At 32.1% G+C, this 14,161-nt stretch overlaps 1 protein-coding gene and 2 pseudogenes across 1 annotated transcript; 1 reads left to right on the top strand and 2 right to left on the bottom strand.

The window, feature by feature from the left end:
• Positions 1-3,869: 3,869 nt before the first annotated feature.
• LOC120129596 (metallothionein-like protein 2) lies at positions 3,870-4,449 on the bottom strand. The gene is made up of 3 exons (XM_039147062.1): positions 4,288-4,449; positions 4,087-4,167; positions 3,870-4,001 (listed from the first exon to the last, which is right to left on the bottom strand). Exons 1-3 carry the CDS (start codon positions 4,350-4,352, stop codon positions 3,905-3,907), a joined length of 243 nt encoding a protein of 80 aa, XP_039002993.1. The 5' UTR covers positions 4,353-4,449; the 3' UTR covers positions 3,870-3,904.
• Positions 4,450-9,123: 4,674 nt separating this feature from the next.
• LOC120129566 lies at positions 9,124-10,227 on the bottom strand (annotated as a pseudogene).
• Positions 10,228-12,757: 2,530 nt separating this feature from the next.
• On the top strand, positions 12,758-13,825 carry LOC120129565 (annotated as a pseudogene).
• Positions 13,826-14,161: the final 336 nt, after the last annotated feature.

Genomic DNA, 14,161 nt, shown 5'->3' with positions numbered 1-14,161 from the left:
AATCTTCCCATTGCAAGGTCCGTTTCCTCTTCCAGGAAATAGCCCTGGGAATATCATTTGAAGTTTTTATTGCATATGTCTTCATGGCGGGAAAGGCCTCAAATATCCAAATCTACAAACAATATAATAACAAACATTAGTAATTGTTAAATAATTACTTATAATTTTGGAAACATTATATAAAAATTCTTACCTTAAAGGCCCAAATAAAGCCTGTCAAAGTGTATTTGGAACCATCGCCATGCAAACTTTTTCGATCATCCAAGGCAGACGATAACTTATTCCATGTAGCTTTCCATAAATACGAGCCCCACGGAAATAGGTTCCACGCATTTAGGTCTTCTACCAATTTGATTAGATCATTCGGAATAGGTTGTCTGGCCTCTCTACCTAAAAAGCCGGCATGCAAAAGTATTAGAAGGCATACTCGGACAACATCGACGTCATCCATCCGAGTAAAACCATCTTTCTTATTCAATAATCTCGTCAGGTCTTCCACGTGTAGATTCAGCCTCTCCAGCTCAGGAAAAACCCGGGATAACCATGATGGACGGGTAATGTGTCTAGTTTATCGACCTACATCATCGTGTCCGAAGCGTAGACCGGTGATTAAGCAAAACTCCTCCCGCCCAAAACACGTATACGCCGGTGGAAAATCAAACCATATCTCTTCATCATGACGTTGTATAGTATCTGGTAGATCGCTAGTCATGGTTTGAAGAAACAGGTGTGTCAACATCGCATCTCCACCGGGATGTTGTACTTTCAGCCATGGCCCGAAGCAAGTATCCTCAAACATTTTTATTTGTGCAGGTGAAAGCTTCGACGCAATTGTTTTGGCCAGGCTGACTTTATTTCTTAAGGTCAATTGAGCCGAATAAAAGTTCTACAAAAACAATAAACATACTAAGTTAGATATACCAAAAACTACACTGTGAAGATATACCAAAAACAATAATAAACATAAAGAGTAGTAGTTTATTCTTCAAACTTAAATTTGCAACACTGTGAATTTCTTATTTGTCTTTGTTTTTTGGTTGAAGTAATGCAATTCATTCAAGTTTCAATTTGCAGAAGAAGAATAGTTTCTGAAAATGAAAATCGCAACACGAAAATGACAACCGCAATGCGAATTTGACTATCACAACGAGAGAATAAAATTGCGTTGCGATTTTGTCGTTGCGATTTTCATTTCGCGTTGCGATTCTCGGTTGATTTAATAAGCTATCTAAGTGAAATGGTTAATCTATTATTGAAATTACCAGTAAACTTATCATTAATTTCAATATGAAAAACCTAATAATAATGCAAAAATTTCAAAAAGAAAATAATTAAAAAAACTAACCCTCGGTGGTTGATTTGGTTGATTTTTCATTTCTGATTGTGAGGGTGGCTCTGAGAGATGGAGATAGACGGATTTCGCCGGAGATGGGGATGGATTTCGTCGGAGATGGGTGAGAGAGTGAGAGATGGAGATGGGACTGAGTTGTGATTTTAGGTTTTAGGTTATGAGTTGCGATTACGGGATATACCGTGGACGGTTCAGTGTTCCAATATATTAATATTCATGTTTGGAATTTGAAAATAAAATACGCTTTGCGATACTAATGGCGCTTTGAAAATCGCATTGCGATTATGTATTATCTCGTTGCGAAAGTCAGTATCGCGTTGCGATTTTGTATTATCGCGTTGCGATAGTCAGTATCGCGTTGCGATTTTCCAAATTCGCATTGCGAATTGGGAAAATCGCAACGCGAAATTGGAAAATCGCATTGCGATAGTCATAATCGCGTTGCGAATTTGGAAACTGATTTGCGATAATGGAGATCGCGTTGCGAATTAGCGATCGCATTGCGATTTTGTTGGTTATTTTGGCAAATCCAGAAAAAGTTGGTTAAAATCGTATATTATATGGGATTTTTAGTCACTGAGGTTATTTTCTCAATTTTTTATTCAATTTAATCCCAAATTCACTTCTAATTTCATCTAAATTTAGTCTAAATCTTTAATTTAGATCGAAATATAAGTTCATAAAATTAAGGGGTGCGAAAAATAAAATTTTAGGGAGTGTGAGAATAGATTATAGATTATCAATAGAAAATAAAAAAAAATATTTAAACTATAGAGAAATTGAAATCTTCTAGAGAGTACGACCGCACTCTAACACTCCTCGATTCATCATGTGTATAATACACATTTGTTTTATTCAGACAACATTCATATATAACTTTTTTGATATTTCTGATTTATTCTTTTTCATTTCAGTTCAACTTAACCAAGATTAATAAAAGAAAGCTTCCTGTAAAATGTATTTTTTATCATACGAAAAAAAGACATTTCATGTATAACACAGCTTTACTCAGGTTACAGAAAAAAGATGTTAGGATCTGTTTGTTTGCCTGTAATTGGTTTTTCGGAAAATTAATTACTGAAAAATAAATTACTGGAATTTGAATTCTGGAAAATGAATTACATTTCTGGAAAATGAATTACATTTCTGGAAAACATCTGGAAAACGTTTTATGATGTTTAGAAGATGTTATTTAAACATTTTTTCCACTAGTTGAAGAGTTTTTTAAAAATTATTTATTACAAATATTAAATATAATAAATAATATTATTTCTCATAAAACTTAATATTATTATTTTAAAATATTAAAATAATTTATTTATTATTAAATATTTTTTTTATAATTTTATTAATAAAAATATTAATATTGGTATATTTTAGTGAAATAAAATATTATAAATAATATTAATTATTTATAATAGTGTTATATTATATTTTAGAAATATTAATTAGTATATTTTAAATATCTTTACTAGTATATGTTTTAAATATATAATTAATATTCATTATTAAATATATAAAAAATTTATTATATATTATTAAAATAAAAAATATAATATCTTATATTATTAAACTAAAAATATAATATTATATTATTATAAATATTAATAAATATATTTTAAATATTTAAATAATTAATATTTTGATGAAAATGATATTAAAATATTTTATTAATATTAAATTCATAAAATAAAATTATTTTAAGTGAAAAGTTAGAAAATGACTTACGAAAAATGAATCCATAAGTCATTTTACAGAAAACACAAAGGAAATTATGTTACTAGGAAAATGAATTACGTTCCGGAAAACGAATTACGTGAAACAAACACGGGAAAACTTTTTTCGGAAAACGAATTACGTGAAACAAACACGAAAAAACATTTTCTGAAAAATGAATTACATAAAACAAACACAGATTTCGAGAAAAATCAATTCCGTAATTAATTTTACGGTAAACAAACACACCCTTAATTGAAGAATTAATCATATATGAATATTAAAACAAAAAATAATTTTTTATTGAGTGATATTTGAATAATAAAACCAAATTTGTGTGATAGTTGGTTCTGTTTCTGCCTAGAACTTGCTGCATTCACAGTAGATAAAATGGGGATGCGGACCATTCCTCCATCGTTTTCTGTGCATTACACTACTACCAAAGTATTGGCCTTTGGGGAATTGGGGTTATGATTCCCATCCAAAATCACACCTTCAATTCCCTTACCAATCACATTGAAACGAAGTCGTATTTCCAAATCCCATGATGTTTCTCATCGAAACCCCCCACCACCTCTCTTCCATGGAATCCAACAAAAACAAGGAAAAATACGAAGAGAAAGGAGTTTCCTTTCATTCTAATATAATAAAACAGTCATACAATAACAGAGACAACGCCTCATACTGGACATAGAGGCACGATAATATTACCAACTATAACTGCTGTAAGCACCAAGTAACCATGGCGACTTTATTGTAATAACATGAAAACAAAACACATTATTTCTTAATAACAAAGGCCTCTCTGCGTCCAGCGAGCTTGGTTTTTGCCTCTCTTCATTTACAATTGCAAGGGTTGCAGGTGCACTTGTCTCCGCACTTGCACTTGCAGTCGTTCTCAGCCCCGAATTCCATCTCAGCTCCCTCCAAGTGTCTGCCATGGATCAGAAAACAGGGATCATAAACCTTAAAAGCAAAGCAAAACAGAACAAAAAACATTTGAACTTTGTGTAACGTACGCTTTCTGGGGTGGCAAGCCAAGGACGAGAGTATCGGTTGTGGTCATCTCGGCCGTGTTCATGTCAGGGTACATCTTGCATCTACAAGTTCCGAAATTTGAACCAAAAAAACAAAATCAGTGGCAAAAATAAACGATTTTGAAGAGACCCTCAAGGTAAAATGAGATTATCAAATCATTATTAACAGAGGAAATTAATTACCCTCCACAGCCGCTGCCGCACTTGCAGCCGGAACCGCAGCCACAGTTTCCACCACAGCAAGACATTTTCACTGGCTTTCTTATCTGATTAAGAAACTAAGTGATTCTAATGAGTTCTTCAGAGTGAACAAACAACACTTGAACTTGAAGGATAATAGAGCGAAGGCTTTGAATTTATAGACTGGGAGAGACGAGAGGAGTTCAATATCAGCATCCACGTGTTATGATCTTTCGTCAATGCTTATCACGCGGGACTAGTTTCCATTGTAACGCTTGACTCGCTCTCGTTTACGTTTTTATCGAAAGTATCTCTCCTCCTTTTGTCTTCCTCGTCTTTGACTCACCGTCCTATCCATCTAGGTTTTGTTCAACGGTTAGAAACTGCTGATAATTTTGGTGGTGGACCCATTGGAGACATCTAGCATTTGACACATTAATTAAATAATCTAAAAATGGATTTTTTTTACTTTATCACAATCATAATATTTTAAGTAAATATATCATTTAAATAAATATATTTGATCGGTTGATTAAAATGTTTATTTTTTCTCAATATATCTTTAGAACATGAATTCTAGAACTGTTAAAAGTATTTCATTTTTTCCTATCGTTTTTTCTCACTTCTTTAGAAAAAATTAGGATTATATTTAAAATTTATTAAATAAATAAATAATATATATATATATATATATATATTGTAAAATTATTAATATAATATATAACATAATAATTTAATGAAAATTGATATTATATAAATAAATAAATAATATATAATCAAATGATCTACAAGCATCTTCACTCTTCTCCTTCCTTGTGTCAAAGAAATTGTGAGCCTCTATTGATATCAAAATCCTTTCCTTTTCATCTTACTTTGGAAAGAATGGATGAGGTTCACCAAACAACAAACCTTTTTTTTCATTTTAATTTAGATATAATTTGTTACTCGAGCATATAATATAAAAGCAAAGGGAAAGCATAATCAATTTTCAAATATTCTTTCATTTAATTATAATAAAATAATGAAGTCAGTAGCCTCTCAATCTAATTAAGTCACTGTTTTTCAGGTTAGAACGACAAAGAGAATCCATTTGATTCTCTCAGGCATTTATTTTCATTGCACAAAAGGGTGGCCGAGGCTTTCTCTCCATCATTTCGCTGGGCAGCATTGATTAGAGCTAGCAATAGCATAACCGTATGCCTGTAAATGAATCAAACGTTAATGGAATTATTCACAAATGTTTGTCGAAAAGTTCATTTATTTATTACACAAATAAAGGTAAACAGAATTTCATATTTGTTTAATCAAATGAACAAACACAAATAAATGACTCTTTTGTTTATTTACGTTCATGAACGTTCAACAATTTGTTCATTTATGTTCGTTCATTTATATTCAGTCCAATCTCTAGACACATTTGAAATATTAAGACCGAATAAATTTTAGGGTAAATTGTACCAATGACCACTTAATTATATAACTCTTTTACTTTTACCATCGATCTTTCAATTTTATCAATCATACCACTTAATTATATAATTGTATTAAATCAAGTCACTTGTCGTTACTCTCTGTTAATATTTGACATAATTGATAATGTGACATTAAATAAAATTGATATAATTATACATTTAGTAACGGTTACTTACATGTTCTATCAATTTGGTTTTAATTTTAATAAATTACAATAAATTTAATCTTCAAATCATATAGTGTCATGTGTCATTGGTGTCAAGTGTTACAACACGTGTTAACACCCGATTAAAGGACTAACTTTATTTATTTTTGATTAAATTTAATGGTTTATTTTCTACCATTCAGTGGATGACACATGACATCCTCTGTTTAAAAGAAAATTAGTCATATAGTGTCATGTGTAATTTGTGTCAAGTGTTATGGCATGCGTTACCACTCGATTGAAGGACTAATTTTATTTATTTTTGATTAAATTTAATGGTTTATTCTCTACCATTCAGAGGATGACATGTCATCCTCTATTTAAAAGAAAATTAATCATATAGTGTCATGTGTCATTGATGTCAAGTATTACTACACATATTATCAGCCGATTGGAGGATTAATTTTATTTATTTATTATTACATTTAATGTTTTACTGCTACCATTAAAAGAAAATTAAAAACCTAGGACCCTTAACTTGGGAGCCAAACACTCAACCATTGAGCCATGTTGATAATTTGATTCAAAGTATCAAAGTTACGGTATATATGTTATATTTTAAATTCTTAAATTTTTAATATATATTTTAACTTAAATTCACATATTAAGTTCACATCTTAATTTAAAAAAATTTATTTTTATTTTTATTTAAAAATAATTTTTTTATATTTAACTTAAAAATATATATTATTCTTACTTTAACTTGAAAAATATATTTTAGTGTTTTCTTAACTTAAACAATATATTTTATTTTTATCTTAACTTTTAAAAATATTTTTATCTTTATGGAACTCAACTTTAAAAAATATATTTTATTTTCTCTTAAGTTATTAAATATATTTTATTCTTATATGAATTTAAACGAACATGATAAACGAATATGGACAAGTTAAATTTTTAATGATCGAGCACGAATAAAAATATCCGTTCGTTTAGTTGTGTATTTGTTTGATTAAAGTTAAATGAACGAACATGAATATATTATCGTTCAGTTCGTTTACATGCCTACGTAGCATACCAGATTGTTTTTTTTTAATAATATTCCTTTCCCTCTCAGCCATAAGAGTCAGTGAAGGATCTCATCCGACTAGGGTTGAACGAATGAGATCTTACCGGGTCCAAAATCAACCGAGTCTGACTGCTGTGGATAGTGGAGATGTATGGGGATAATCTTTTATTACCAGCATCCAGAGACAGATACAAGTGCTGAAATCTTAATATATAAAATTTTAAACAGATGAAAATAAATTATTAATAAAAATATACAAAATAATCAAAATATATAAAATAAAAAAATAATTATTCTCGCTTCTCCGTCCATCATCCATGAGAGGATCGAAAGGCAACAACAAAGTCCAATCACTTTCAGTTCTCATGGATTGATCGCTTTTACATGCATGCGTCATCTTCCTAGCCACAATTTTCCCCCATGCATGTATTCCAAACAATCCCTCTGTTAATCAAAGTTAACATATCTGCTATTGTAAACTTTGTCGATTTTTCATTGGATGTGTCCTGTCTTTTTGCCTGTGCTACTTACCATTTCCCCACTCTGGATTAGCCCTACAATGTTCATGAATCATCGTATAATCCATTTCAATTGCGCAACTAATGAATTATTCATGTTGAACAGAAAGCTAAAGCGATTTTAAATTATGATAAGCTCTGTAATAAAAAAGTAAATTTTGGATTTTTTTTAAAAAATCAATTCTATTTTTTTTAATTAAATTCTTTTATCACATCATCTTCATTTATATAGAAATAACATTGTCAATATCATGAACTATCGTAACAATATTATAGACTATCCTATTAAGATTATTGATTTTCTCATTAGCATCGTAACAACTAACAACGATTTATGTTAATAGAAACATATCACTAATAAATTTTTAAAATTTATATTCAAACCCAACAAATAACCAAAATTGGGTCAATAAGACTTGAAACCCAAAACAAATACATAATAACGGGCTCAGTACTAAAGCTCAATATTTCAAGAAATGCGGATCAATTTAATATTTAATTGCATTTGAGACCACAACTAAATAAGATAAAGTACCCAAATGGTCCCCCGACTATAGGAGTTGCTTTGTTGAATCCAATGACAACTAAAAGTTATAAAACGATCCTAGTGTTTTTTTGTTGAGTCTCTAACTATTAAAAGTTACAAAATGGTCATCCAACTATAATGTGTTGCTTTGTTGAGTCCCATGACTATTAAAAGCTACAAAATAGTCATTCGACTATTATTATGTTTCAAACTCGTCATTTTTCGTTAAAAAATACGACCGTCTGAGTTGGACGTTAACATGTTCACTGGGATATGATAAAATCAGATCCCAAAACTATTTGAGTTGTATTTTGTGGATCAATTCGTTGTTTACATTATGTCATCGAGCTAGTGCTTGAAAACAACGGCGGTGTTAGTAGACATCATTAGAATATAATTTTTATCCCAGTTAGTAGGTTAAAATTCAGCTCAGACAATTGTTAAATTTTTAACAGAAAATGATAGGTTTGCAACATATGAATTGTCAGATGACCATTTTGTTACTCTAATAGTCAGGAGACTCAAAAAGCAACACCCTATAACCAGGAGCCGATTTTGTAACTTTCAAATGTCGATGAACTCAATAAAACAATATCTTATAGTAGGGGACCATATGTGTACTTTACCCAATAAATAATTGACATCAGCATAGATTCTTATAAATAAATTGAATCCATTGAGTGACATCAATAACAAAAGAAATTATTATTTTCCTTAGGACCCGAGTTCGAGTGAATGTTTTACAAGATGTGTATGCGTTGTCAGTAAGAATAGAGGGATGACTGCCCCCACCCGCCCCTTAGTTCATCTCTTGTTGTCAGTGATTAAAAAAAAATTAAATTTATATTAAACATATATTACCTTACTATTTCATATATATATATATATATATATTGTTATTATAAATTAATACATTTTATATTTTCGATAAGATGGGAATAAAGACAACCGCATTCCATCTTTACACGCTGAGAAAATCTTTTGGAGTTTGGATAATTTAATTTGTAATATTATATTGAACATCGAATATAAACATTTTATTAAACTACAACTTATTAGAAGCATATAATTGACTGAACGCCAAATTAAGAAGGAAAGAATTGATTATAAGTTTCAGAAGTATGAAAAGAATACATGATAAACAAGAACTTAACCTAATAATAATAATAATAATCTGAATGAATATTTGTTTTCTTAGGCTGTGTTGCATTCAGTAGGCAAACCTTGAGGGAACATCTTGGTGTCTGCGCAGTAGTTATGTATCATTTAATTCTTTTGCACCCATTTTAAGCCTTTCCTGATTTGATGAATCTAATTCTTGCGAAAGCCATTCATTATTAGGGTTAGAAGCCGCTGGGGATTTTGAAGAGCAAGAAGATGATCCAGTAGACCAAATGCAGGCATCCGCATTGAAGTTCCCGTAAGAAGCTGTGAAAGGAGCCTGTGTCCAATCTGTCTTCACCAATTCACCCCTTGTTGCCCAATCATCAGCATTCCACAAACTCATGGGCTGGTCTTTGGGGAATGGGACTCCCATTGATTCCAAGTTATTGAAATCTCTGATGGGCGTACCATCAACAGAAAAGCTGAAACACAAAACCAACAGCATTGTTAGGACATTGAAGATGAACAGAAACAACATCATTCGTTATTCGAGAGTGAACTATTTACATGATTCGTTGGGGATTCCAAAGGATGTAGTAAGTGTGGAAATCAGCAGTGGGGTCGAACCATAGATAGAACTGTTGTTCCCTGTTGCCTTTTCCCTGGCTAAACACATTGGTGTGAAAGTTGTAGGGATCACCACTCAGGTTTCTCAGAAATTCAAAGTCAATCTCATCCCATGTTGATCCTTTTGAAGATGACTGCAAACATTTTTAAAAGGAAATAATGAGTAAAGACAAAGTTGTTGGCAAATGGAGCAGTAACATTGTTGAAGAGAAAACATACATAATAGGCGGTGACAGTGCCAGCAGAGTTGCAAGTAGATATTCATTCTTGGATTGGAAACCAGAGCCAGACGCTTTATCAAGGGAGAGAGTGAGAATTTCTCCATTGTTGACAATCTTACCACGACCATCTCCCCATGTGATGTCGAAATCACGGTAGAAGTTAGCAGACACAGTAGAGGCAGCTATAAAACAGTAGAAAACCAGGGAGGAGATAACAGCCGCAAGTGATGCCATGAAAGTTATTATATATTTGAAAGAGAATAGATGAGTTTTGGTTGGAAGTAAAGTGAAATGGAAGATGGTATATATAGAGCAACTGCATTGGACGCGTATACGAAAGAAGAGGCAAATGAAAGCAGTAGTAAGATACAGTGAGGGTTCAACTCAGCTGGGGACAGTTGTTAAGCCCGGAAAAAGGTATAAAAAAGCGATGTTATCTTATTTTTATGATAATATAATAATTGTGTAGCCCCACTTCCAGCCACATAACCTTTAAGGATGATTGGGAAAGAAAACGCGGTGTTTGGTTTATTTTGTCTGGATGAATGAACAACCAAAGCCGGTGCCACCCACACCCCTTTTTCAGCAAATTTTACAATTGAATTTTGGTGGCAGTCAAAAGGGTAAACTTTTCACTGCAAAACCTAGTATCTCAAACATTTATGAATACAATAGTTTATGTAATTTTCACGATTATAATTGAATCATATATTTTAATTGTGGGTTGATTTTTAAAAGGATTAATACAATTAAAACTTATATTATACTTCAAATTAAATTTTTAGTGCTTAAATAATTTTCTTTGTTAAAAATAGGAGTATAACGTTTTCTCTATTATACTTTTAGATACCTACCATTATATTTTATTATTTTAATAAAAATATTTTTTTTAAAAGAAGATCAAATTTTCTCGCGTTGTTCCTCTCCCTTTCATCCCCCTCTCTAACAACGATGAAGGGTCATCACTGGTTGAGTTTTATTTGAAGAAGGGCGATGAACACAATAATGGGCCATCGTAACGTACGACCAGCTGTAGCCGTCAGAATCATCAGAAAACAACAAAGAAAAACTTATAATATCAGCGACCATTCGTGACGCTTTTCACGATGATCGTTGTAGTTTTACGGTGGGTGGGGGACTGAGTTTTGGTCACGACGGCGAGACGGTTCTGATGGTGTCAACGGTGATGACCACAGACCAACGATGATCGAACAATGGTGGAATTTTGGGGTTATTTTATTTTTTTAATTATAATATTAAATTTTTTAAATATATTTTTTGAAATTTTATATGCGTGAAACGTGTCGGATATCGGCCAAATTAAACGGCCGTTACGGTTCAAGCACATAAAAGTGTAACGTTGGAAATGTTAGACACCTATTTTTAATGAAAAAAAAATTCTTTAGGCACAAAAAGTCAAATTGATGTATAGTTTAGGACCTAAAGGTGTATTAAGCCTTTTTAAAATTTATATTTTTAATATATTATAATATAATATAAGCATTATTAGGTAAACTATACATTTAGCCACTCAATTTTATCACATTTTTATTTTGATAATCTAATTTTATTTTTAATTTTATCACTCAAGTTTCAAAATTTGTTTTTAGTCATCCGGCCATTAGTTGTGTAGCGAAAGTACCACAACAATGCATTTTGGATATTTTTGTTAATGAAATTAACGTTTTATTTTAATTGTTTCTTCCTCATGTTCGAAATCTTTCTCAACTATGGTTTAATTACCATCGGTTTTTTGAGAGAAAATAATATGCATTAATGATCCAATGGAAATTCACAAATCTGTGTTTGAGAGGAAAGTTTTAGATATTTTTTCTATTAATTTATCAGAAATATTTAAATAACATTAAAGATTTAAAAATTAGGTCAAGTGATCAACAGGAGCAGAATTTAAAAATTGATAGATGAAATTAAAATTTTTAAATCAAGTGTTCAAAACAAAAATCACATTAACTGACCGAAACATAATTTATCTAACATTATCTAAAATTTCAGGATTAGAAAAAAAAACTAGAAATATCATTTGGTAATTGAGATAAAAGTATTAAATAAAGTTGAAGATACGATGGGTTTGAATATATAACTAAATTTTCAAATAAAGTTCGAAATCAAAATCTAAAATAAAATATTAACAATCAGTTGATTTATTGAGATGAAATATTAAATTTCTTAAATAAGATCAGATATTCGAACCTTAACGTTTATAAATAAAACAAATTAAATTAAGAAGTTCGTCTTCACCTCTGTGTTATCCGTTTTGGATTAAAGTATTCAATTAAAAAGTTGATATGGGATAAGGAGGAGAGTCGGTTAGGACTTAGGAGCATAGCATCCATGAAAATCAGGCTTTTTGAAGTTTATGCTTTTGACTGCCACCAAAATCCATTAGTAAAATATATTCCGTTTACTGAAAATGGGGTGTGGGTGGCACCGGCTGTGGTTATTCATTCTTAATTCTTCGAATCAAAACACCGCCTTCTCTTTTCCATTCATCTTAAACAATGCCGAACGATGTGGCTGAAAGTGGGGCTATACAACTATTATACTTATTGCAAAATAAAATAACACCGCTTTTTAGATACCTTTTCCCAGGCACAACTGTCCCCAGCTGAGTTGAATCCTCACTGCATCTTCCTACTGCCTTCATTTCCCTTTCCTTTCGTATACACGTCCAATTCAGCTGCTCTATATATACTATCTTCCATTTCATTTCACTGCCAACCAAAACCCTTCTATCTCTTATATCAATCTATTCTCGTTCAAATATATAGTAGCTTTCATGGCATCGGCATCACCAGCAGCTGTTATTTCCTCACTGGTTTTCTACTGTTTTATAGCCGCATCTATTGTGGCTGCTAACTTCTACCGTGATTTCGACATCACATGGGGAGATGGTCGTGGTAAGATTATCAACAATGGAGAAATTCTCACTCTCTCCCTTGATAAAGCTTCTGGCTCCGGTTTCCAATCCAAGAATGAATATCTTTTCGGGAAGATCGACATGCAACTCAAGCTCGTCCCTGGCAACTCTGCTGGCACTGTCACCGCCTATTATGTATGTTTTCTCTTCAACAATGTTAATGCTGATCCATTTGCCAACAAATTTGTCTTTACTCATTATTTCCTTTTAAAAACGTTTGCAGTTATCTTCAAAAGGATCAACGTGGGATGAGATTGACTTTGAGTTCTTGGGAAACCTGAGTGGTGATCCGTACGTCTTGCACACCAATGTGTTTAGCCAGGGTAAAGGAAACAGGGAACAACAGTTCTATCTATGGTTCGACCCCACTGCTGATTTTCACACTTACTCCATCCTCTGGAATCCCCAACGAATCATGTAAGTAATTCACTCTCGAATAACAAATGTTGTTGTTTCTGTTCATCTTCACTGTCCTAAAAATGCTGTTGGTTTTCTGTTTCAGCTTTTCCGTTGATGGTACGCCCATCAGATAGTTCAAGAACTTGGAACCGATGGGAGTCCCATTCCCCAAAGACCAGCCCATGAGAATATACTCGAGTGTATGGAATGCTGATGATTGGGCAACAAGGGGTGGGTTGGTGAAGACAGATTGGACACAGCCTCCTTTCACAGCTTCTTACACGAACTTCAATGCGGATGCCTGCATTTGGTCTACTGGATCAACTTCTTGCTCTTCAAAATCCCCAACTGCTTCTAACCCTAATAATGAATGGCTTTCGCAAGAATTAGATTCATCAAATCAGGAAAGGCTTAAATGGGTGCAAAAGAATTACATGATATACAACTACTGCGCAGACACCAAGAGGCACCCTCAAGGCTTGCCTACTGAATGCATCACAGCCTAAGAAAACAAATATTCATTCAGATTATTACTATTATTAGGTTAAGTTCTTTACTATATTGTATTATATTTCATATTACTGAAACTTATTATATCAATTGTTTCATTCTTAATTCGACATTCAGTCAATTATTTGATTGTAAAATGTTGGAAGTACATAATGAAATGCTATTCTTTATAATTGTGACTTCCTTATAACCTTAGAAGCAATCATCTTTGTTACCTTGCTGATTTGTACTGAAACAGCTGCAAAAATCAGCATGTACAACTCCACTGTTCTTGTATCTGGTGGTCGATACAAAAGGTGAACATCTTGAAATCAACGACCATCGTATCTGGTGGTCGATACGACGAC

This window comes from Hibiscus syriacus, unplaced genomic scaffold (assembly GCF_006381635.1).
Source record: "Hibiscus syriacus cultivar Baekdansim isolate YM2019G1 unplaced genomic scaffold, ASM638163v2 tig00110503_pilon, whole genome shotgun sequence".
Lineage (NCBI taxonomy): Eukaryota > Viridiplantae > Streptophyta > Magnoliopsida > Malvales > Malvaceae > Hibiscus > Hibiscus syriacus.
This window is presented reverse-complemented; position numbering and strand designations above follow the sequence as displayed.